The 21,963-nt window shown below is 48.0% G+C and overlaps 1 protein-coding gene across 3 annotated transcripts in view; it reads right to left on the bottom strand.

The window, feature by feature from the left end:
- Positions 1 to 14,525: 14,525 nt before the first annotated feature.
- NABP1 (nucleic acid binding protein 1) overlaps positions 14,526 to 21,963 on the bottom strand; it is a 48,219-nt gene continuing 40,781 nt past the window's right edge. For all 3 annotated transcript variants that reach the window (XM_040357077.1, XM_040357075.1, XM_040357076.1), the window contains one exon: positions 14,526 to 15,167. In XM_040357077.1, the coding sequence (XP_040213011.1) occupies positions 14,992 to 15,167 (176 nt within the window). In that variant the 3' untranslated portion in view covers positions 14,526 to 14,991. The remainder of the gene's footprint in view (positions 15,168 to 21,963) is intronic.

Below are 21,963 nucleotides of genomic sequence, written 5' to 3'. Positions count from 1 at the left end.
GGGCAGGAGGTGCCATCATGAACAGCAGTAGGAATAGGAGTATATAGAGTGTCAAATAACTGCTGACATAGGTGTCTTGACTGGGCAGCAGCAGCAGCAGAAGCAGCAGCAGTAGTATTAACAGTAGTAGTTGATACAGAGTCATATCACATGGGCAGGAGGTGCCATGATGAACAGCAGTAGGAATAGGAGTATATAGAGTGTCAAATAACTGCTGACATAGGTGTATTGACTGGGCAGCAGCAGCAGAAGCAGCAGTAGTATTAACAGTAGTAGTTGATACAGAGTCATATCACATGGGCAGGAGGTGCCATCATGAACAGCAGTAGGAATAGGAGTATATAGAGTGTCAAATAACTGCTGACATAGGTGTCTTGACTGGGCAGCAGCAGCAGCAGAAGCAGCAGCAGTAGTATTAACAGTAGTAGTTGATACAGAGTCATATCACATGGGCAGGAGGTGCCATGATGAACAGCAGTAGGAATAGGAGTATATAGAGTGTCAAATAACTGCTGACATAGGTGTCTTGACTGGGCAGCAGCAGCAGAAGCAGCAGTAGTATTAACAGTAGTAGTTGATACAGAGTCATATCACATGGGCAGGAGGTGCCATGATGAACAGCAGTAGGAATAGGAGTATATAGAGTGTCAAATAACTGCTGACATAGGTGTCTTGACTGGGCAGCAGCAGCAGAAGCAGCAGTAGTAGTATTAACAGTAGTAGTTGATACAGAGTCATATCACATGGGCAGGAGTTGCCATGATGTACAGCAGTCTTAATAAGAGTATATAGGGTGTGAAATAACTGCTGACATAATTGTCTTGACTGATCCAAAGGAGTCATGGGAGAAAATCATGTGGTCAGATGAGACTATAATATAATTTTTTGATCATAATTTCACTAACCGTGTTCGGAGGAAGAATAATGATGAGTACCATGCCAAGAACGCCATCCCTAATGTGAAGCATGGGGGTGGTAGCATCATGCTTTGGTGGTGTTTTTCTGCACATGGGACAGGGTGACTGCACTGTATTAAGGAGAGGATGACCGGGGCCATGTATTGCAAGATTTTGGGCAACAACCTGCTTCCCTGAGTTAGAGCTTTGAAGATGGGTCGAGGCTGGGTCTTCCAACATGAGAATGACCCAAAGCACACAGCCAGGATAACCAAGGATTGGCTCTGTAAGGAGCATATCAAGGTTCTGGCGTGGCCTAGCCAGTCTCCAGACCTAAACCCAATAGAGAATCTTTGGAGGGAGCTCAAACTCCGTGTTTCTCAGCGATAGCCCAGAAACATGACTGATGTAGAGAAGATCTGTGTGGAGGAGTGGGCCAAAATCCCTCCTCCAGTGTGTGCAAAGCTGGTGTAAAACTACAAGAAATTTTTGACCGCTGTAATTGCAAAGAAAGCCTACTGTACCAAATATTAACATTGATTTTCTCTGATGTTGAAATAGTTATATTCAGCACTGTAAATACATCAGGTCCGGGGCTTCATCAGGGAATGCATGGCAAGGGACCCTTCAGCGCCCTGAACCGACGACGGGTGCCAGAAAGTCACCGCCGATCCAGGACTCATTCATCTTTATGAATGTGAGTCTGTCCACGGACTCTGTGGACAGACGGGTCCTCTTGTCCGTGACCACCCCACCTGCCGCGCTGAATGTCCGCTCAGATAGTACGCTGGAGGGGGGGCAAGACAATAACTCCAGCGCATACTGAGCGAGCTCGCGGCAGGTGTCCAATCTGGCAACCCAGTACTCCATGGGGTCGTCGGTGCTCATACTGTCAGAAGCACCGACGGACGCCATGTAGTCTGCCACCATGTGGGCCAGCCGCTGGTGGTGACTGCTGCTGCTGCTGCTGGTGGTGGTACTGGGTCGCTCGGTTTGGAAGAACATCCTCATCTCTTCCATTAGGTCCCCTGCTCGGCTGCAGCTGGGTGCAGCCACCTGCTGGGTGAGATGAGGGGGGACAACTGGAGGCCGGGGAGTTGCCTGCTCCAACCGTCTGACAATGGCTGCCTGCAGTTCCTCCATCCGGTGCTGCCTCCGGCTGGCTGGGATGAACTGCTCCAGTTTCCCCTTGCACCTGGGATCCAAAAGGGTGGCCATCCAGAAATCATCCCTCGTCTTGATGGTCTTAACCCGGGGGTCCCTCCTGAGGCATCTGAGCATGTGGGCAGCCATGGGGAAGAGCACAGCCCGCTGTGACTCCTCAATGCTGGCCAGGTTAATGAGGTGCGACTCTTCTTCCCTGAGGCGCTGCTGGTCAAACTCAGACATGCCCAACCCCCGGACTATCGGTGCCCCCAACACCGGCTCTCCCTCCTGACCAGGCCCTGACTCCGGGACGACACCAGCAACCACCTCCTCCTCCTCTTCATCATCATCCTCCTCCTCCTCCTCCTCCTCCTGGTCCTGGCCCTGGTCTCGGTGGAGCATTGCTGACTCCTCCTGCTCCACCAAGGCACTCTCCCCAGCCTCGAGCAGGCGATCTAGTGTCCTCTCCAGCATGAACAGTATTGGCAGCACGCTATTGAGGCCAATTTGCTCACTGCTGACCATCTTGGTCGCCTGCTCGAAGGAGGACAACACTTGGCAGACCTGGTTTATCTGCCCCCACTGCGCACAGGCGATGAAAGGGAGTTGTGGTGAAGCCCTCTGAGTGCCTAGTTCCATCAGGTACTCCCTCACCGCCCTTTGCTGCTCCCACAACCTCTTCAGCATGTGGAGGGTGGAGTTCCACCGCGTCACACTGTCCACAATCAGCCTGTGAAGGGGCAGATTGTACTTCCGCTGCAATTTGGACAGGGACGCGGTAGCGGTTGGGGAGCGCCTGAAGTGGCTGGCAATCCTACGCGCCTTTGCCACAATGTCACTCAACCCTGGATAAGTGCGCAGGAACTTCTGCACCACCAGGTTGAGGACATGTGCCAGACAGGGCACGTGCGTCAGACTGCCAGCATGGAGGGCGGCGAGTAGGTTGCTGCCGTTATCGCAGACAACCATACCTGGCTGGAGCCTTCGGGGTGTCAGCCACTTCTGGACCTGAGCTTGAAGTGCTTTCAGCACTTCTTCTGCAGTGTGTCTCCGGTCCCCTAAACTAACAAGCTGGAGCACGGCCTGACAGCGCACGTGCCCCACACTTGAGTAGCTACGGGGGCGCTTGCTGGGAGGCTCAGCAGCTGCGGAGACAGTGGCTTGAGGGAGACCAGCAGTTCTCCCCTGGACACCCCGGGGCGGCACCACAAGATCGGTTGCCGACGATCCCTCACCGACGCCTCGGAGGGAAACCCAATGGGCCGTGAAGCTGATGTAGCGTCCCTGCCCATGCCTGCTGGTCCAGCCATCCATTGTCAGATGAACCCTGTCGCTGACAGCGTGATCCAGCGACAGGGTTACATTCTGAACAATGTGCTGGTGTAGGGCAGGGACACCAGTCCTGGCAAAGAAATGGCGGCTGGGGACACGCCATTGGGGTTGGGCCTGCTCCAACATCTGCCTGAAGGGGTTGCTGTCAACTATGTTGAAGGGCAGCAGATGTTGGGCAATAACCCTTGCCAGGAGCCCATTGAGGGAACGCACACGTCGGTCTCCAGGGGGGAAGGGAGTGGTGCGGTCAAAGGCGTCTGAAATCGACGCCTGGCGCCGGACGGCAGTGCGGGACACAGACGTGGAGGGTGCTGTGGAAGTAGAGGTCTGGCTGCCGGTACCAGTACCTCTACTAGAGGGAGCGGGGGGGCATGACCTGCTGGAAACAGATGAAGATGTGGCAGGGGCTGCTGTACCCTGCTCACTTGTGGTGGTGGCGCTGCTACCACCACCACGCTTCATCTCCTCATACAACGCCCAGTGGTTTATCCTGAGGTGCTGGTTCAGGGCTGTGGTACCCACCCGAGCCAAACACTTCCCTCTCTTCACCCTCACTTTACAAATCCGGCAGATGGCCACGGTAGGGTTGTCTGCCACCAGGGTAAAGAAATTCCAGACAGGTGACTTCAGCACCGCCCTCCTGTCAGATGGGGTGACGCTTACTTGCACCTGCTGGGATTCGGTGCGCACAGGTGGAGCTGCCTGCTGCTGCTGCTGCTGCTGCTGCTCCTCCTCCTGACACCTCCTGCTGCCATCACCAGTGGAGACCCTGACGATGGTCTCCCTGGTGGTGACCTGGCGCACCGTTTCACCAGGGTGCCTACCTTCCCCGTCGTCACTGACGTAGTGAGCCGACGCGTCAGATGGCAACCATGATGGGTCACCCTCTTCGCCCCCAGAGATGTCAGACCAAGGGCTGAGATGTGTTGGTCTGAGGGAACCACGTGACATGGAGCCTCTAGCCTGGCTCCGCTGTCCCCTCACCCACGCCTGGGTCTGACTAGGTGCTGCTGTTTCCTGCACCAAAACAGCAGCACCAGTTTGAAGGGATGTCTCTGGGATACTGCCAGCAGGTATCCCATCCTCCTCATCCATCCCTTCAAAAAGGTCCTGACCATCAGGACAGAGCTGGAGGTCTGCCTGATGCATGGCCTCCCCCAAGAGATCCCTATCACTGTCGCTGTCGAACAGTAAGATGCTGGACTCTTGGGGGCTGGGGGGGGGTAGTACAGGCAACGGTGTAATGGTGGTACTACTGTGAGTCGGGACCGACGACTCAGTGGCACTGCTGTGCCCCATGTAGTCCACCACTACTTGAGCCTGAGATGGCAATATCGGGCGGCTGCCCGATGGGAAGAACTCCCGGATCAGGCGTACTCCCCTTGCACCCGATCCTCTACCACTAGTAGGGGCACGAGAGGTACCCCGTGCTGGCAGCGATCCAGCACTGGGAGTAACTCCCCTACCCCTACTGCCACGGCCACGGATGCCGCTCATAATTGCTGATATGTGTGTGGGGGGGTTAAACTTTATTGGGGGGGAAAATGTGAACAAAATGTGTTTTTGTGTTTTTTTTACAAGACAGGCACGCAGACAAAGACGTACACAGACAGCTACTAAACTATAAGAAAAGTAGTACACCAGACAAGGACTACAAAATTAAAGAAAAAAAAAAAAAGCACTAAACAAACACTAACTTTTTTTTTTTTTTTTTTTTTAAACACAAAACACAGACACTAAACACACACTAAGCTAAGCTAGATGAAATAAATGTACACTAACAGTGTGTACACTTACTACACAAAATTTAACTAAACTGAACACAAAACTTAGCTTTTATAAAAGCTCTTTAGGGAAAACTAAACAAAATTTGAACTGAGATGCCTATCAAATATCACTGAACAGTGAACCTGCAAGATCTGACAGTAACACAAGATGAACAAAACTTAGCTTTTAGAAAAGCTCTTTTATAAAGCTCAGATCAATATGTGTTCTGAAATCTCTTGCAAATATAACTGAACAGGGAGGATTGCAGGATCAAACAGTAACACAAATGAAAAAAACAGCACAAAACAGCACAAAACGTAGCTTTGAAAAAAGCTCTTGGGTCTATTGCTTTGAAAAAAGCAGTTGATATACTGGAAAAGATCCACTGGAATCACTAAATAGCAATGCTGGTGATGATCTAAATCAATCAAGAACAAAGACACAGGAAACCAGGAAACCAGGAACACAGAAACAGCCTCCACACTCTATAGCAAGCTTCTGAATCTGCAATGAAATGGTGCTGGGAGTGAGCTTATATAATGTCCATGCAGGCAGGTTCCTATTGGTTGCTAACCTGTGACGAGTGTGGAAGGAGAACTCTGATTGGCTCTGATGCAAAAGGGCGGAGCAAATAATCGCGCAATATTCCTATTGCCGAATATTCGCATTGCGATTATTCGGCAATATAAAATGATCGCTTCAGCTACTCGGCCCAATGGCTCTAATCATACCAGCAATGCTTTCAGACGTCTATGGAGATCACTAGGATGTGATCTGTTTTAAAAATGAAACTGTAAAAATCGCTCTGATGCGGAAGATCGGGGCGAGGAAAATAATCGCGCGATATTGCGTTTGCCGAATAATCGCATTGCGATCTTTCTGGAAAATTCAATGAACGCTTCAGCTACTCGGCCCAGGGTCTCTAATTATACCAGCAATGCTTTTAGACGTCGATGGAGATATCTAGGATGTGATCTGATTCAAAAAAAAAATTGTAAAAAATCGAATATTCGGAATTGCGAATATTCACCGCGAATTTCGAAATATAGCGCGATTTCTCGAATATGCTATATTCGAGTCGAATATTCGCAATGCGAATATTCGTGAGCAACACTAATCATTAAAGCCTACTAGGCCAACAATGGGCCCACACTGCAGAATCATTGTTTTCTAGGTCACTTAACTGTCACTGAACTACCTCAGCACGACCATAGGCTTTGAAAAACTCCCATCGGCTGCAATCTCCAAAACGTGCGCATGAGCACAGTCATCACTATACCAAGATTGACGCATAGAGGAAAAAAATTTATGTTATGAGTGTGTCAACTATTGACAACTCTTTGCGGTTGTCTAAATTCTATTCCATACACGTCTCCTGATAGGGGACGTAACAGGGATTAAACTGATAGAATTAGTACTACTTAACATACCACTCATATTGGGATTGCACAGTACATTACACGGCGCACGCACAGATTTTTGTTAATTAAAAAAAAAAAAAAGCACAGCATCTGCGGAGCTGGGTATTTTTTGGCCATGTTACTGAACGCTCATGCACAATGGCTATAAGCTCATGCATCCTTTTGCGGAGGGGACAAACCTGGTCAGTCAAACCCAAGACAACATCATCGACCTCATCCCATATGCGATTTTTCTGGAGTGTGCCCTGCGAAGAGTGCTGGATCAGGCCGTAGATGAGCATGAAGAGGAAGAGTTGTGCTCACCATCACCACCAGAAGCAGCCTTGTCGTCGTCGATTGCTGGACCTGCGGCAACGCACAATGAGTGAGTGAGTGAGTGAGAAACTTATATAGCGCAGCAACATGCGAACTGATTAGCCTCTGGGCGCTCGTTGTCCCTTTCTCCTTTGTCCTCAAAAGAGATGGGTTTTGATCTTTCTCCTAAAGGCCAAGTGATTCTCCTACAACCGAATGCTGGATGGTAAAGCGTTCCATAGTCTAGGTCCTTGGACCGCAAATCTTCTTTCTGAGAGAGAGGAGTCTGAAGAAGAGGAGTCAGAGGAGGAAGGTGGCTTTGAGGAAGTGGAAGACCAACCATAGCAGGCGTCCCAGGGGGCTTGTTGTCACCTTTCTGGGACCCTTGGTGTTGTACGTGGCTGGGTGGAGGAAGAGACATTCAATGACGTCATTGAGGACAAGGAACGAGACATGGCTAGCTTGGTATCCAACCTTGTGTAAATGGGGAGTTTGCGGTTGTGCAAATGGACTGTTTGCGGTTGTTTGCTGTGCGTTAAACGGGGAGTTTGGTCTGTCACTGTGAACCCTAACCCCGTTACAGACAGGGTTAGGGTTACAGACAAGGTTAGGGTTACAGACAGGGTTAGGGTTACAGACTGTAACCCTAACCCTGTCTGTAACCCTAACCCTTACACTACCTGATCGATACAACATCATACCTGATGTTTTAAAGCACGTTATTCCAAACAACTTATGAATTTTAGGTGATTTATGCCCTTTATGGATTAAAAACGGACTCTGCGACAACTACGTCATTTTCCATGGGAGTTTTGCCATGGATCCCCCTCCGGCATGCCACAGTCCAGGTGTTAATCCCCTTGAAACAACTTTTCCATCACTATTGTGGCCAGAAAGAGTCCCTGTGGGTTTTAAAATTCGCCTGTCCATTGAAGTCTATGGCGGTTCGCCCGTTCGCGAATATTTGCGGAAATTCGCGAACCGAAAATATTAGGTTCGCGACATCACTATTTATAAGGTAGGGGGTATGTCCATGTCCTGAAATGTCTCAATTGGCTGTCCTGTACCACCTGATGGATGTGTCATAGGTCAAAGTTCTTACCCATGTAACATTGCGGACCGCCGCGAACATCGCCAGATGTCCGCCGGTTTGGCGGACCGCGAACGAGCAAAATTTGCCGCAAAACGACCACAGGGAGAACCGGCAGGCCATCTCTACTCAACAGCAGAACGGGGTCGGTTACGTCTGCCCTTAGCAGGGACCTCTTCTTCTCCGTCGTCAGAGCTATCTGACATGGAGCCGCTGTCTTCTACGGGGTTGTATTCTGAGCCAGAATCTGACAGATGCATGACCTCCTCTTTACTATATGTCATGCTCAGAAACTTGCGGTGTGTTGGCGAATATGTTCATATGGTTTGTTTTTCCAGTGCCCAGCTGGTGATCGCTTCAGCACCCATTTTTTTTATTTTTGAGCCGTTTCTCCAGGAAGGTGTGCGATTGGAATATTAACTAAGACTGGCACTAACCTGGCGCTGCCTGGGGCGACGCAGACACTGACTGACGCTAAAATTTAATTGATATCACCCGCCAGGCAATCAGGGGGTTAAACCTTTATTCGGTTATATACGGCGGGTGCCCTGATGCTATAAAAAGCAAACTAACCAACCAGCGTCGCCCGTAACACTTATACGGTGATCACTGGTGAAAGGATTAACTCTAAGGGCAATCAGGGGGTTAAAACCTTTATTAGAAAACATATGAGGGTACCTTACGCTATAAAAAACCTGGCGGCAAACCTAAAAAAATAACTGGCTACCAAGCGGCACCAGCGACACTAATGCAGCGATCACAAAAACGATTGCTTAGTTACACTGGCGATAGGGGGTGAAAAGGCTAACTGTAGGGGTGATCAAGGGGTTAAACCTTTATTAGGGGGGGTAGGGGGCTACCCTGGACCTAACTGCCCTGCAACTTTTTACAGGTCACAGATGACACTAAATGCAGTGATCAGTAAATAAATGATTACTGCAATCAGTGACACTGTGACTGGGGGCGTGATTGTATGCCTATGTGTGCTGGTGTCAGTGTAGTGCTTGTGCAACTTACTTGTGATGTCTTCTCTCCTCGAGCTCTGGTCAAAAAGACCGCCTCGAGGAGCGTGACATCACTTCCTTCTGCCTGTGTTTACGTTACACAGGCAGGGGAAGCATTTTATTCGCTAGGAGTGATCGTGAGGGAGTGGCCAGAAACCAATGGCCATCCCCTCATCCCGGATCACTCCTGAAGCAAAACGGACAGCCGCTGGCACCGGGGGGGGGGGGTCCGATCAGACCCCCCACCCGCGGGAAGGCAGGGACGTACATTGTACACACATGTGCCCACCTGTGCCATTCTGTCAACGTATATCGTCGTGCGGCGGTCCTTAAGTGGTTAAGGGGAATCCGTGCCAAGGAGACACGAGGCTGCCATTGCCAACCTCCATCTGAAAATGACAGTCATGTTTATTGTCCAGTTTCAGACGTTTAGTCAGTGGAATGAAGTTTCATACCCTCCATTGAAAGGAAACACACTGAAAGAAATGCACCCATGGGCATGTCCAGCAAAGTTTTGCCAGTGTCCAATCACCTGACGGTACCGACCTAAAACCCAGGTACTATGAATATCCAGCCTGTACTGTACAACCTGGATATGCCATTTTCCAGGGTCAGTGACAAAACATTGTAGGAGTTCTGCATTCACACTAAATTTCATATATGCATCCTTGTTACAGGTTGGTGACTATTAAAGCCAGGCAACTCGCATTTTCAGAAGGAGTGATGGCAGCTGCCATGCCTCTCTTCAGGCTTTCTTTTAAATGCCATCATGACAGCCTGAAGCCACTCTCAATAAGAGACAATTGACTAAGAAAGTTACACAGACTCATGGTCTAAGCTGCACTAAGCCTCCAGACAGGGGTTTGTGATTGAGCCCATAAGAATGATTGAGCCACCTTTCCTAAATTAAGGTGGATGCAAAGTGGAAGCCACATTATATCTTTGTGCACTACCTCCATTTCTTTAGAAACATAAAGCAAAGTTCCAATCTATTTCCAGTTTTCACATTCCTTGGAACGCTACACATTTTGCATTTACAATTTGGACTTAAAAGGTAACTCCACTTTCCTGCTTGTGAGATTGGCAGATTTTCCCAGAAGTCTGCATTAGATGTAAAACATTTTGAGCATCTCCTGCAACAAAAATATAATTTTTGGTGTGATGCAAACAAAAGGTAAATGCAGCCCCAATAGCTTTCCTCATTGAAACCCTGCAGATGTAGCAGCCGATTATTCTAAAACTACTCCCATACAGATTTACCCAGCAAATAGACAAACAGTAGGAATCTGCAACAAAGGTTGGTTAAAACCACTAATGTACAGGGCCTTCAAAAAAAGTATTCATACCCCTTCAAATGTTCCACATTTTGTCATGTTACAACCAAAACATAAATGTATTTTATTGGGATTTGTTGTAATAGACCAACACAAAGTGGCACAATTGTGAAGTGAAAGGAAAATTATAAAATGGTTTTAATTTTTTTTACAATTAACCACTTCAGCCCGGACCATATTGCTGGTCAATGACCAGGCCCCTTTTTGTGATTCGGCACTGCGTCACTTTAACTGACAATTGCGCGGTTGTGCGACGTGGCTCCAAAACAAAATTGGCGTCCTTTTTTTCCCCACAAATAGAGCTTTCTTTTGGTGGTATTTGATCACCTCTGCGGTTTTTATTTTTTGTGCTCTAAACAAAAATAGAGCGACAATTTTGAAAAAAATGAATATTTTTTACTTTTTGCTGTAATAAATATCACCAAAAATATATAAAAAAAAACAAAAAACATTTTTTTCCCCCTCAGTTTAGGTCGATACGTATTCTTCTACATATTTTTCGTAAAAAAAAAAAAAAAAAAAAAATCGCAATAAGCGTTTGATTGGTTTGCACAAAAGTTATAGTGTCTACAAATTTATGGCATTTTTATAAAAAAATTTTTTACTAGTAATGGCAGCAATTTTTCTCGGTACTGCGACCTTATGGCATGGATTACTATAAAAATGCCACTGGCAGGGAAGGGGTTAATTATGTTCCCTGTGTGTGTTCTAACTGAAGGGGGGTGGGACTGACCAGGGGAAATTACTGATCACCGGTGGCGCGCGCCCCTATTGGCTTAAATGCGAGATTACGTATAGCTACGTGATCTCGCGCAGCCGAGCCGACCTGCCGCCGTATAACTGCGGCGGCTAGTGGTTAAATATAAAAAGAGTGGCATGCATTTGTATTCATCCCCCTTTACTCTGCTCCCCCTAAAATATAGTGGAACCAATTGCCTTCATAAGTTACCCAATTCGTAAATGGAATCCACCTGTATGTAATTAAATTTTAGTATAAATACAGCATTTCTGTGAAGCCCTCAGAGGTTTGTCAGGGAACCTTCATGAACAGTAACGCTGGAGGAAATGCAGAGATTCACAGCTCAGGTGGGAGAATCTGTCAACAGGACAAATATTAGTTGTGCACACCACCAATCTGGACTTTATGGAAGAGTGGCATGAAGAAAGTTAGTTATTGTATGAATATTTATCTCTTTAAAAACCATAAGAGACATTAAAGCGGAGGTTCACCCTTAAACAATTATATAACATTACATCCAGCATACTTCCGACATGTACAGTATGCTGGTATTTTTTTTTTCCCCCGTACATACCGGTTTATTGGTATTTTCCCCCCGGCTTCTGATTCCCACGGGACTGGGCGTTTCTATACAGAGGTTAGATGATTGACGTCTGGTGAAAAACTTCACCTGGAGCATTAGGCGCGTCACCAGTTTTCCGTAACTAGCCGACCTGCGAGTCGGCTCTATACGGCCCCTGCACCCGCCATGTAGAGCCGACTGCGCAGGTGCCATATAGATCCGTGACTACAACATTATGGCACAGGTATCTGCACCCCCCTAAAAAGTGCCAAATGTGACACCGGAGGTTCACTTTGTGTGGACCTCGCTTTAAAATTGCTGTTCACAGACCATCTCCATCCAATCTAACAGAGGAAAAGGAAGAATGGGCAAAAAATTCACTCTAGCTGTGCAAAGTAGACAAATCCAAAAACACTTGCAGCAAAACGTGGTTCTACAAAATATTGACTCGGGGGGCTGAATAAAAATGCATGCCACACTTTTCAGATATTTGTAAAACATTTATCATTTTCCTTTCACTTAATTATGCACCACTTTGTGTTGGTCTATCACATAAAATACATTAAAAATCTTGGTTGCAACATGACAAAATGTGGGAAAAATTTCAAGGGGTATGAATACTTTTTCAAAGGACTGTACATTGATCACCCAGAGGGGAATGTTTTTTTCTTAACATACATATTCAACGTAGAATTTTGTTTTTTCATTGCGGCTATTATTGGACCCCCCCACCCCAAAATTGTTAGTTGCCTAGCTTTGTGGCCCAAATAAGTGTACTCACCAAGTCCAAAATAGCCAGTAGTCACATTTCCCCTTACCTGTATACTTTTGAAGCCCATGCAAAACAACAGCCTACATATTAATTCAGTATACTTTTATTGGAGAAAAGGCAAGTTGATTGCACAATTTCCCCCCTCCCCCAGCTTGTATGGCAATGTCCAATAATTTTCCTCTTCCTTTTTTCCTTCTTGATTCTTTAGGTTGGAAGGGAATCATTGTTGAGCAGCAATATTCAAGCCTCATTATATATTCTCTATCAGACTGTGGTCGTGGCTTTGGCTGGGTCATTCAGGTTCTTTGATTTAACCATGTCAGTACAACTTTGACTATGTTGATCATTTGTATCCTGCTATAACGTGAAACTTCTCCAGTCTCTTGCACATTTAAACAGGGTTTTCTCCACAACTGTCATACTTTGCTTCATCTATTTTGCTTTAAGGTCTCATTTCCCAAGCATCTAAAAAAAGCCACTTTTACAGGAGTTTGACTTTTTCCTGTGTCTAAAAGCCCTGTATGTGAACCTGTGTGTCCATGCACACGCACTGAGTTTATAGGCTGAAAAATAAAAGCACATTCAGGAGAAGAGCATTTGGGCAGAAAACAAAACGCCACATTCATGCATTCTAGTAGCCAGAATATTATGCATTAATGTCAAATGCACATGCAAATTTTTTGTTCAGCTGTACCTTTGCTCCAGGCATGAGGCCTAGATCTTGGCATCGTTGTCCAGCCACGGCCAATTAAAAGCAGATCTTTAATAGAATACTACACTACTTAGTGGGGTCTCGGGGTGATGAGTAGTTAGTTTCCCAACAAAGCACTTTGGTCCAAAGTAAAAAAAAAAAAAAAATGTAAATAAAACCCATTTGTGGCATCTTCAACATTAAACTCTAAATTGGATTTGATTTTCTGCAAAGGGTTTATTTTCATTACTCTTTCTTAAAGCTCAGCTTTGTCAAGCATACAGATTATAGCTGCTTGAAGACTATCACCTCGATCTAAGATGTGGAATGCTGAAACACCTTTAGTGTCGCCTTTGGCCTACTGGTTGTTTCTATTACTAATGTCTTGCTTAACTAATCAGTTTTGGTGCGCAAACTTCTCAAGACAGAAGGGCAGCAGTGTCATGGTCCTAGTTTAAAAAAAAGCTCTAAAAAGGGGAGACAATATTTAGCATCTGGGATTGTTGTGTCTTTAATCAAGCTACAACTTGCATGTTTTGATAGCACCAGGAACAATGAGCTGTTTAGCTACATTTAAAAATTCTGGGCCTTTGAGAAACCAAATGGATAATCAACTAATGCATTTCCCAGCATAAACAGTGAATTACCGTATTTTTCACCGTATAAGACGCAGTTTTACTACTCCAAAAAACGGAGTGAAATGTCCCTGCGTCTTATATTGTGAATGCTGACCAGTCACTTCCCCCCCTTCGTCCCCGCCGTGTCAGAATCCTCTCTCATAGGAGAGAGGACAGGACATGTGATGCATTCCTAGCAGGGGCATACCAAGAGGGAGTGGGGGGGAGACGTTTTGCACCCGGGTGTCAAAACATGGGGGATGTCAGTAGCAGTGCTATGGGGGTGTCACCGCCAGAGGTGACACCATCCTGAAGGCAGTGAGAGCCTTTGCTGGATTTTTTTTTCAGCCGACCCCTCCCTTTCAGGGCCGTGGTCTAGTCCTGTCGGACTTGCTGCCAGCCAGCCAGAGGGGATTATAATGGCAGTGTCCTCCACTGCCTGAGGTGAGCTGCTGATGAGGGGGTGGGAGGTGTGAGCTGGCATGGTATCCATTGCTCATCACCTGAGCTAATGTGATAGAGGCTTAAGGTGTGTTTGTGTCTGCCCTGCCACCCTGAGCTGATCTGGGAAGGGGGGAGGTTGCTGTGTCCACCACCACCACCACCACCAGATAGATATAGTGTAGCTGAGCTGATTTGATAGGTGGGGTGGTATTTCTGTGTGTCCACCACCCACCTATAGTAGTAGTACAATATAAAATATTTTAGTACACCATTTGGTTCAGAATATTTTTTTTTCTTGTTTTTCTCCTCTAAAACCTAGGTGCGTCTTATGGTCAGGTGCGTCTTATACGGCGAAAAATACGGTATACATTCAGTTTTTTCTAAACTTGAAATTTGGTGATTTTACACTTAAACGGTATAGACCAATTTTTTATCAAATACAAAAAGGTCACAACATTGCAAAGTAAAGATCAAAACAGGAAATTTCTTGCATAAAAAGGCAATTTATATGGGAGTGTACATTAAACAAATGTGGAGCCCTAGTTTCCCCCCCAGCATAATTTTTTTAATTTTTAAAATAACCTGGACAGCAATTAGCAGATCTCTCATCTCACCAAAGGCAAGCTTCATATGGGCAGGAGAAAACCATCCCTTTCTGGCAGCTAGGGACTAGTTTATATGAACAATTCAAGTTTCAGGGATCGAAAAATAAATCAAACTCTTATTTGGCCCACTAAATTATTACATATAAATCCACCCTCAAGCTTCAAAGTGTTTCAAGCATCTAGGAGGTTACAACTTCACATTTAACCACAAATAAAAGTGCAGTAAGCATTCAAGTAGTTTTGTATGGAGTTCAAGATTTTCAGGAACATGCGCATGTCATCTTTTGGCTCTTCTTGGGTCTCTTCCATTACTTATGTTGGCAACTGTTGGCTGTGTTGGTGCAGCTGGAGTCCCTGTGTGTGAATTTCCAGGCCCACGTTCATTTAAACGGCCACCAGTGATATGATTGGGAAAAGAATTATTGCATCCTGGTAAAAACAGTGACCCATTACCTGAAATAAAGGAAAGTTTTATCAGCATGAGACCCCTTTTGTTATAACCCCCCCCCCCTCCACTAATTTCAATTGACTGAGCTGTACCCCAAATAAATTACATAGTCAGGTTGGGGGAAAAAAAGACACAAGTTCAACCATTTAAAAGAAAAATAATCATACAATCCCATATACCCAATTCTATACCCACAGTTGATCAAGAGGAAGGCGAAAAACCCCAGCAGCACATGATCCAATTTGCTACAGCAGGGGGAAAAAATCCTTCCTGATCCCCAAAGAGGCAATCAGATTTTTCCCCTTATCAACTTTACCTATAAATGTCAATACCCAGTTATATTATGTGCATTTAAGTATCCAGACCTTTCTTAAACCAATCTACTGAGCTGGCCAGGACCACCCCTGCAGGGAGTCCATGCCACATTTTCACAGCTCTCTTACTGTGAAGAAACCTTTCCGTATTTGGAGATGAAATCTCTTTTCCTCTAGACATAAAAAGTGCCCCCTTGTCCTCTGTGTTGACCGTAAAGTGAACACCAAGTTCACTATATGGACCCCTTATATATTTGTACATGTTGATCATATTCCCCCCCTTATGCTCCTCTTCTCAAGAGTGAATAAATTCAGTACCTCTCATCTTTCCTAATAACTGAGCTCCTCCATGCCTCTTATCAGTTTGGTTGCCCTTCTCTGCACTTTATCCACTTCTCCGATATCCTTTGAGAACTGATGCCCAAAACTGAACTGCATATCCCAGATGAGGTCTTGCTAATGATTTGAACAGGGGCAAAATTATATCTCTGGAGTCCATACCTCTCTCAATACAAGAAAGGACTTGGCTTTCTTTGGAAACCGCAGCTTGGCATTGCATGCTGCTATTGAGCTACTAAAACCCCCAGATCTTTCAATACAGATCCCCCCTAGTTTTACTCCTAGTATGTATGATGCATGTATATTTTTATCCCCCCCAAGTGCATAACTTTACATTCATTAACATTAAACCTCATCTGCCACAGTCACCCAATTAGACAGAGCATTGAGGTCGGCTTGTAAATTGGCGACATCCTGTAAGGATTGGAGACAACACTGAACCTTGAGGTACACCACAGATAACCCTAGACCATTCCGAGTAAGAATCATTAACCACTACTCTCTGAATTCTGTCTTTGCCAGTTTTCTATCCATTTTCAAACTGATATTTCCAATCCTGTAGACTTTACCTTACACATTAGCGTGGGGAACTGTATCGAACGCTTTTGCAAAATCCAAGTATACCACATCCACCCCTCTGTTTAAGGTTTTACTTACCTCTTCATAAGAAGAAATAAGGTTTGACAATTAAAGTAGAACTACAGGCAAAACTTATTTTTCCTATTTTGGATAGAGGGTTATAATTCTAAATGTTATTTTTTTGCCAGCTTTGTCCCATTGGAGAGTTTTACCTTCACTTCCTGTCACATAGCCAAATAGGAAGTGAGTAAATTCCTGCAAATTAAGAGAATCTCGTGAGGACCCCCAGGTCACCAGAACTAGTGTCCCTCAATTGGAAGATTTACACTCTTACTTTTCTTGGGACAACACAAAATAATAAAAACAAATAAAAATTGGATTTTCTCTTATCGTCCATGGACGGACACAGCTCCCTAAATCTTGACAAGTGGGTTATGTTCCCTGTTTACAGGAGAGGACTAGGCAGAAACATGTTTGTTAATGTAACATGTATTTAATTATCTGAGTTGAACAGCCCCGCCCAGGGGGCGGTCCCTCCAGACATAACCCTCACTGCAGCCTGCGTTTCGTTCTGCCTAGCAAGGAGAAGGATGTATAGCTCCCATTGGGCCCTGCGCCCCGAGGAGAAAATATGATTTTTGTACTCATCGTAAAATCCATTTCTCTGAGTTCATGGACGGACACAGCAGCCTTTGACCTTCGGGTTATATCCGCTTCCTTCAGGAGAGTTTAGGCAGAAACAAAGCACTTTAAGTGTTAACACTTTCCTCAGTGCAGCTCTTCCCAGGGGGCGTGGTTCCCCGGGTATAACCCACACCCTGCTCTAGCAGCTTCCAGTTCGTAACAAGCAGTACAAACAAAAGGAGGGGTGGGTGCTGTGTCCGTCCATGAACTCAGAGAAATGGATTTTACGGTGAGCACAAAAATCATATTTTCTCTTCCGTTCATGGACGGACACAGCAGCCTTTGACCTTGGGGATGTCCCAGAGGAACTGCAAACTTTAAACTGCCGCCTGTAACACCTTGCGGCCGAAGGAGGCATCAGAAGATGCACTCACATCCACCTTGTAAAACGTTCAAAAAGTGTGGACCGACGACCAGGTTGCTGCCTTACACACGTGCAACACAGAGGCTTGATGCCGGAAAGCCCAAGAGGCACCGATCGCCCTGGTTGAATGCGCCGTAACCCGAAAGGGAGGCGCCCGCCCCTTCAGGGCATAGGCCCGAAGCACAACCTGTCGGATCCACCTAGAAATGCTGGCCGACAAGACTGCCAGACCTTTTCTGGGACCAGCCACCAACACGAACAGTGAGTCCGACTTTCGGAACGGAGCTGTAGCAAAGTACACACGTAAGGCCCGAACCAAATCCAGGGAATGTAAAGTGGCCTCCTTCTGGTCTTTCGGCTGACATAAGGATGGAAGAATAATGTCCTCATAAATGTGGAAAGCGGAAACCACTTTCGGGAGAAAAGACTGCTGCGGCCGCAGCACCACCTTATCCTTATGGATGACCAAATAGGGAGCCTTGCAAGACAAGGCCGCCAGTTCAGATATTCGTCTGATCGAGGTAATTGCTACCAGAAAAAACACCCTCTGTGACAGTCAACAAAGGGATCTTTCAGATGTCCTCAAAAGGAGCATCCTAAAGCACCGAAAGGACTAAATTCAAGTCCCATGGGGGCAGTGGATGGCGCACCGGAGGAGCCACATGTCGGACCCCCTGTACAAACCAAGGAGTGCGCCGCCAAGGGTCGCTGAAAGTAAACGGCAAGAGCCGAAATCTGACTCTTAACCGTACTCAAGGCGAGAGCCTGATACACTCCCCGCTGTAAAAACAGTAGAATCTTGGACACCACGTATGAACTAGGGTGTAACTTCATCTCCTCACACAGAGATGTAGGCCTTCCACCTACAATGGTAAATCCTACGTGAGGTAGACTTCCGTGCACGCAGCATGGTAAAGACCACCGAGCCCGACAGGCCTCGGTCCTTCAGTACCTGGCTCACAACAGCCACGCCGTTAAAGCCAGCGACTGTAAAGCAGGGTGGAAGATAGGACCCTGCGACAGAAGATCTATTCTCAGAGGTAGACAGCAGGTCCGCGTACCAGGATCGGCACAGCCAGTCTGGGGCGATTAGGATTGTTGGAATCTCTACAGCTTCCACTCTGCCCAGCAGGTGAGGAAGAAGCTTTAGAGGAGTGAAGGCGTAAATCAGGCGAAAGTGACCCCAAGGTGCCAACGCGTCTGATGCGTCGGCCCACAGGTCCTTCGACCTGGCCACGAACAGTGACTCTGAAAAACCTCCAGGTGGAGTGACCACTCTCCTTGGTTTAGCGTTTGGCGACTTATGAAGTCGGCTTGCCAATTCTGTACCCCGGATGCACACGGCAGATAGAGCCGGAACAGACCTTTCGGCCCACCGAAGGATGTGCGCGACCTCCGTCGCTGCAGCTGAACTCCGTGTGCCCCCCTGATGGTTGACGTACGCTACGGCCGTGGCGTTGTCGGACTGGATCCTGACCGGTCAGCCCTGCAGATCCAGGGACCACCTGGCAAGGCACAGCTGGATTGCTCAGAGCTCCAGTACATTGATTGGCAGGCGGGACTCCTGAGTCCAGCGCCCCTGGGCTGACTGGGTGACCCAAACGCCCCCCCCAACCGGAGAGGCTGGCATCCATCGTGACCACGGCCCAGTGGCAAGGTAGAAATTACTTCCCGGTCCAAAGCACCGGAGTCGTCAGTCACCACACCAGGGAAGACTTGACCAGTTGACTCAACTGAATCTGGTAATCCAGAGATGACGAGAGCTTGTCCCAACGTGACAGAATCTCCTTCTGTAGTTCCCTGGTGTGGGATAGGGCATAAGGAACTGCCTCAAAAGAGGCCACCTTCAGACCCAGAACCCTCATGCAGAATCGAAGAGACGACCACTTCTGGGTCAACAGCTGCTGCCCCGCAGAATGCAGTGTCTGGAGTTTCTCCGTTGGGAGAAAAACTCTCGCCTCCGCGGAATCCAGGACTAGCCCTAGGTAATCCCGACGCAGAGACGGAACCAACACTGACACAAACTCTTGGAGAGTCTGACATGTGATAGACACGTCCTCTTCTAATTCCGAGCCTGAGGAAGCTCTCAGGAGAAGGTCGACCAAATGCCCCACAATAGCGATCCCTCGCTGTCTCAGCAGGGCCGGCATCGGGGCGAGCACATTGGTGAAAACCTGTGGTGCCAAGGCCAGGCCGAACGGAAGGGCCACGAATTCAAAGTGGTCCTCCCTGATCGCAAAGCGCAGAAATCCCTGGTGCTTTGTGCATAAGGGAACATGCAGGTATGCGTCCATGATATCCGAGGATGCCATGAAGTCCCCCCGATGGAGCGCAGCTATCACCAAGCGAATCGACTCCATCCTGAATGTTTGCACTTTGACAAAACAATTGAGGGCCTTGAGGTCCAGGATTGGACGGACCCCTTCCTTCTTGGGGACTAAAAACAGATTGTAAAACCCCTGAAACCGTTCCATCGAGGGAACTGGCACAATCACTCCCCTGACCAGAAGATCCTGGACAGCCCCTGACAGAGCCCGCCGGCGACGGAGGAAAAAAATCTGTTTGGTGGACAAGATAAACTATCTTGTACCCCGAGGAAACTACTTCGCAAACCCAACAGTCGGAGAGCAGAGACCTCCTAGCCGCAAAGCCGGTCCCCCACCGGAGACACGAGCGGGGGCAGACCTTCAGGCGGAAGCAGGTTTGTCCGCAGACTTGTTGGGCTTGCGGTACCAGGTGCGCTACTGCCCCGCAGCGGGGGTCTTAGCACCTTGCAAACCTTTTCTCACCGCCCTGGGCGGGCGAAAAAAAACGCTTGGGGGTAGTAAAGGAGGGCCCTTGCTTACGGCGAGGCTCCTTGCCCTTTTCCAGACTGTGGGAGCAGGGTGAATGCACCAAGGCCTTTTTTGAAGACTGGTCCGCAGACCAGCATATCAGCCACACAAGGCGGCGCAGTACCACCGCATAGGCGGAAGCCCTGGAAAGCAAGAACGTAACCAGGACTGACTCAGACAAATTTCAGACCCTGAACCAATTGTTCAGCCATGTCCTTACAGGTCTCGGAAGCACCCTGTGCCTCCAGCTCCTGCAGCAAAAAGCTTTGCCCGTGCAGTCAGAGTCCGTGACACCAGAGCCCCGGCCAAAACTGGTCTCACAGCCGAACCCACTACTGCGAAGATGGAGCGGGCCACAGACTCCATTCTCCCATCCGCTGGGTCCTTAAAGGCAGGGGCCCCATCCAAAGGCCAATATGGTGGTTTGCTCAACCTGGACACAGGAGAGTCCACAGAAGGAGGAGAGACCCACTTTTACTAAAAAGGTCCTCCACAAAGGGATAATGGGTCGCAAAGACAAAAACTGTCTGCGGCGTATCCCATTTCTTGTACAACTGTCCAAAAAAGGAACACAAGGAAACACATTCAGTGCGTGGCGGTTAGCGGGACCCAAAAGGGACTGGCACACCAGGTGCCCCCGCCACATCCTCAGGTACTGAGTATCACTCCCGCAGAAAAAATAGCTCCAACAATTCTATCAGCAGCCGACCCTGAAGCAGAGCCGCTCACACTGTCCGCGTGGGTTAAGCCCGCATCATCTGACAATACAGATACCATGTCAGAGATATCCCCAGAAGCAGGCCAGGGAGGGGGCGCTAATATACCCCCCATCCGGCCACCAGTCGCTTCAAACCTGGCGAGAAACACGCCACCGACATTGCCTCAGCAGATGCGGCAGGGGCAGCAAGGGTTAACTCAGGCTTTGCTGGGGAAGAAGTACCTGGCCCAGGCTCCATAATACTCACTGCTGTGTCACCCAACTGCAAAGCAGAAAACACCCACGATCACCTCCCGGCCGTTACAACAGAGAATGGGGGCCCCCAGGGAAACTCACCACCCCACCCGGTGCAGCACGAGCTGAGAGAAGCTTGAGGTGTGCTGAGAAGCCGGCTGCGCTGCGTCTGTCCCCTCAGAAGGATTCGTGGTCTTTTTGCAGCGCTGGAACGGCCACACGAGGCCAAACGAAATCCAAGATGGCCGCCGTATGGGAAAACGCCATAGGACCACAGGAAAATGGTCGCCGAGCCATAGAAAGCACCAAAAGTGACAGCACCACAGTGCAGCAATATTAAGCGCAGCACACAAAAAAAGGCCCAGCAGTGAACACACACAGCCCCCGCTAACACACAGGCCCGGTGTAATAAAGAGACCCCTGAAAAACCCCCCTCACAGCCGCTACCCAGATGGGAAAGGAGGGAGGGGAATAAGGGAGAGGAAAGCCGGGCAAACCCTCAGTCGACCACCCAGGGGAAATTTCCAGCCATACCACCTTACCTGAGCAAGGGGCCACTACTTAGTTGTCCTGCGACCACCGGCTGGAGGTATCCCAGACAGAACCAACGTCCGCATAAACGGCATGGCTGTCGGCCAAACACACTGTGACAAGGCCATAGAGACCGGTCATATGTGTGCCCTAGAACATGACGTTCCCAGGCCGCCCCTGGAGCAATGGGGCCTGTCGTGGACG

This window comes from Rana temporaria, chromosome 6 (genome assembly GCF_905171775.1).
Source record: "Rana temporaria chromosome 6, aRanTem1.1, whole genome shotgun sequence".
Taxonomy (NCBI): Eukaryota; Metazoa; Chordata; class Amphibia; order Anura; family Ranidae; genus Rana; species Rana temporaria.
The sequence above is the reverse complement of the archived record's forward strand: the minus strand, read 5'-3'. Positions and strand labels throughout refer to the sequence as shown.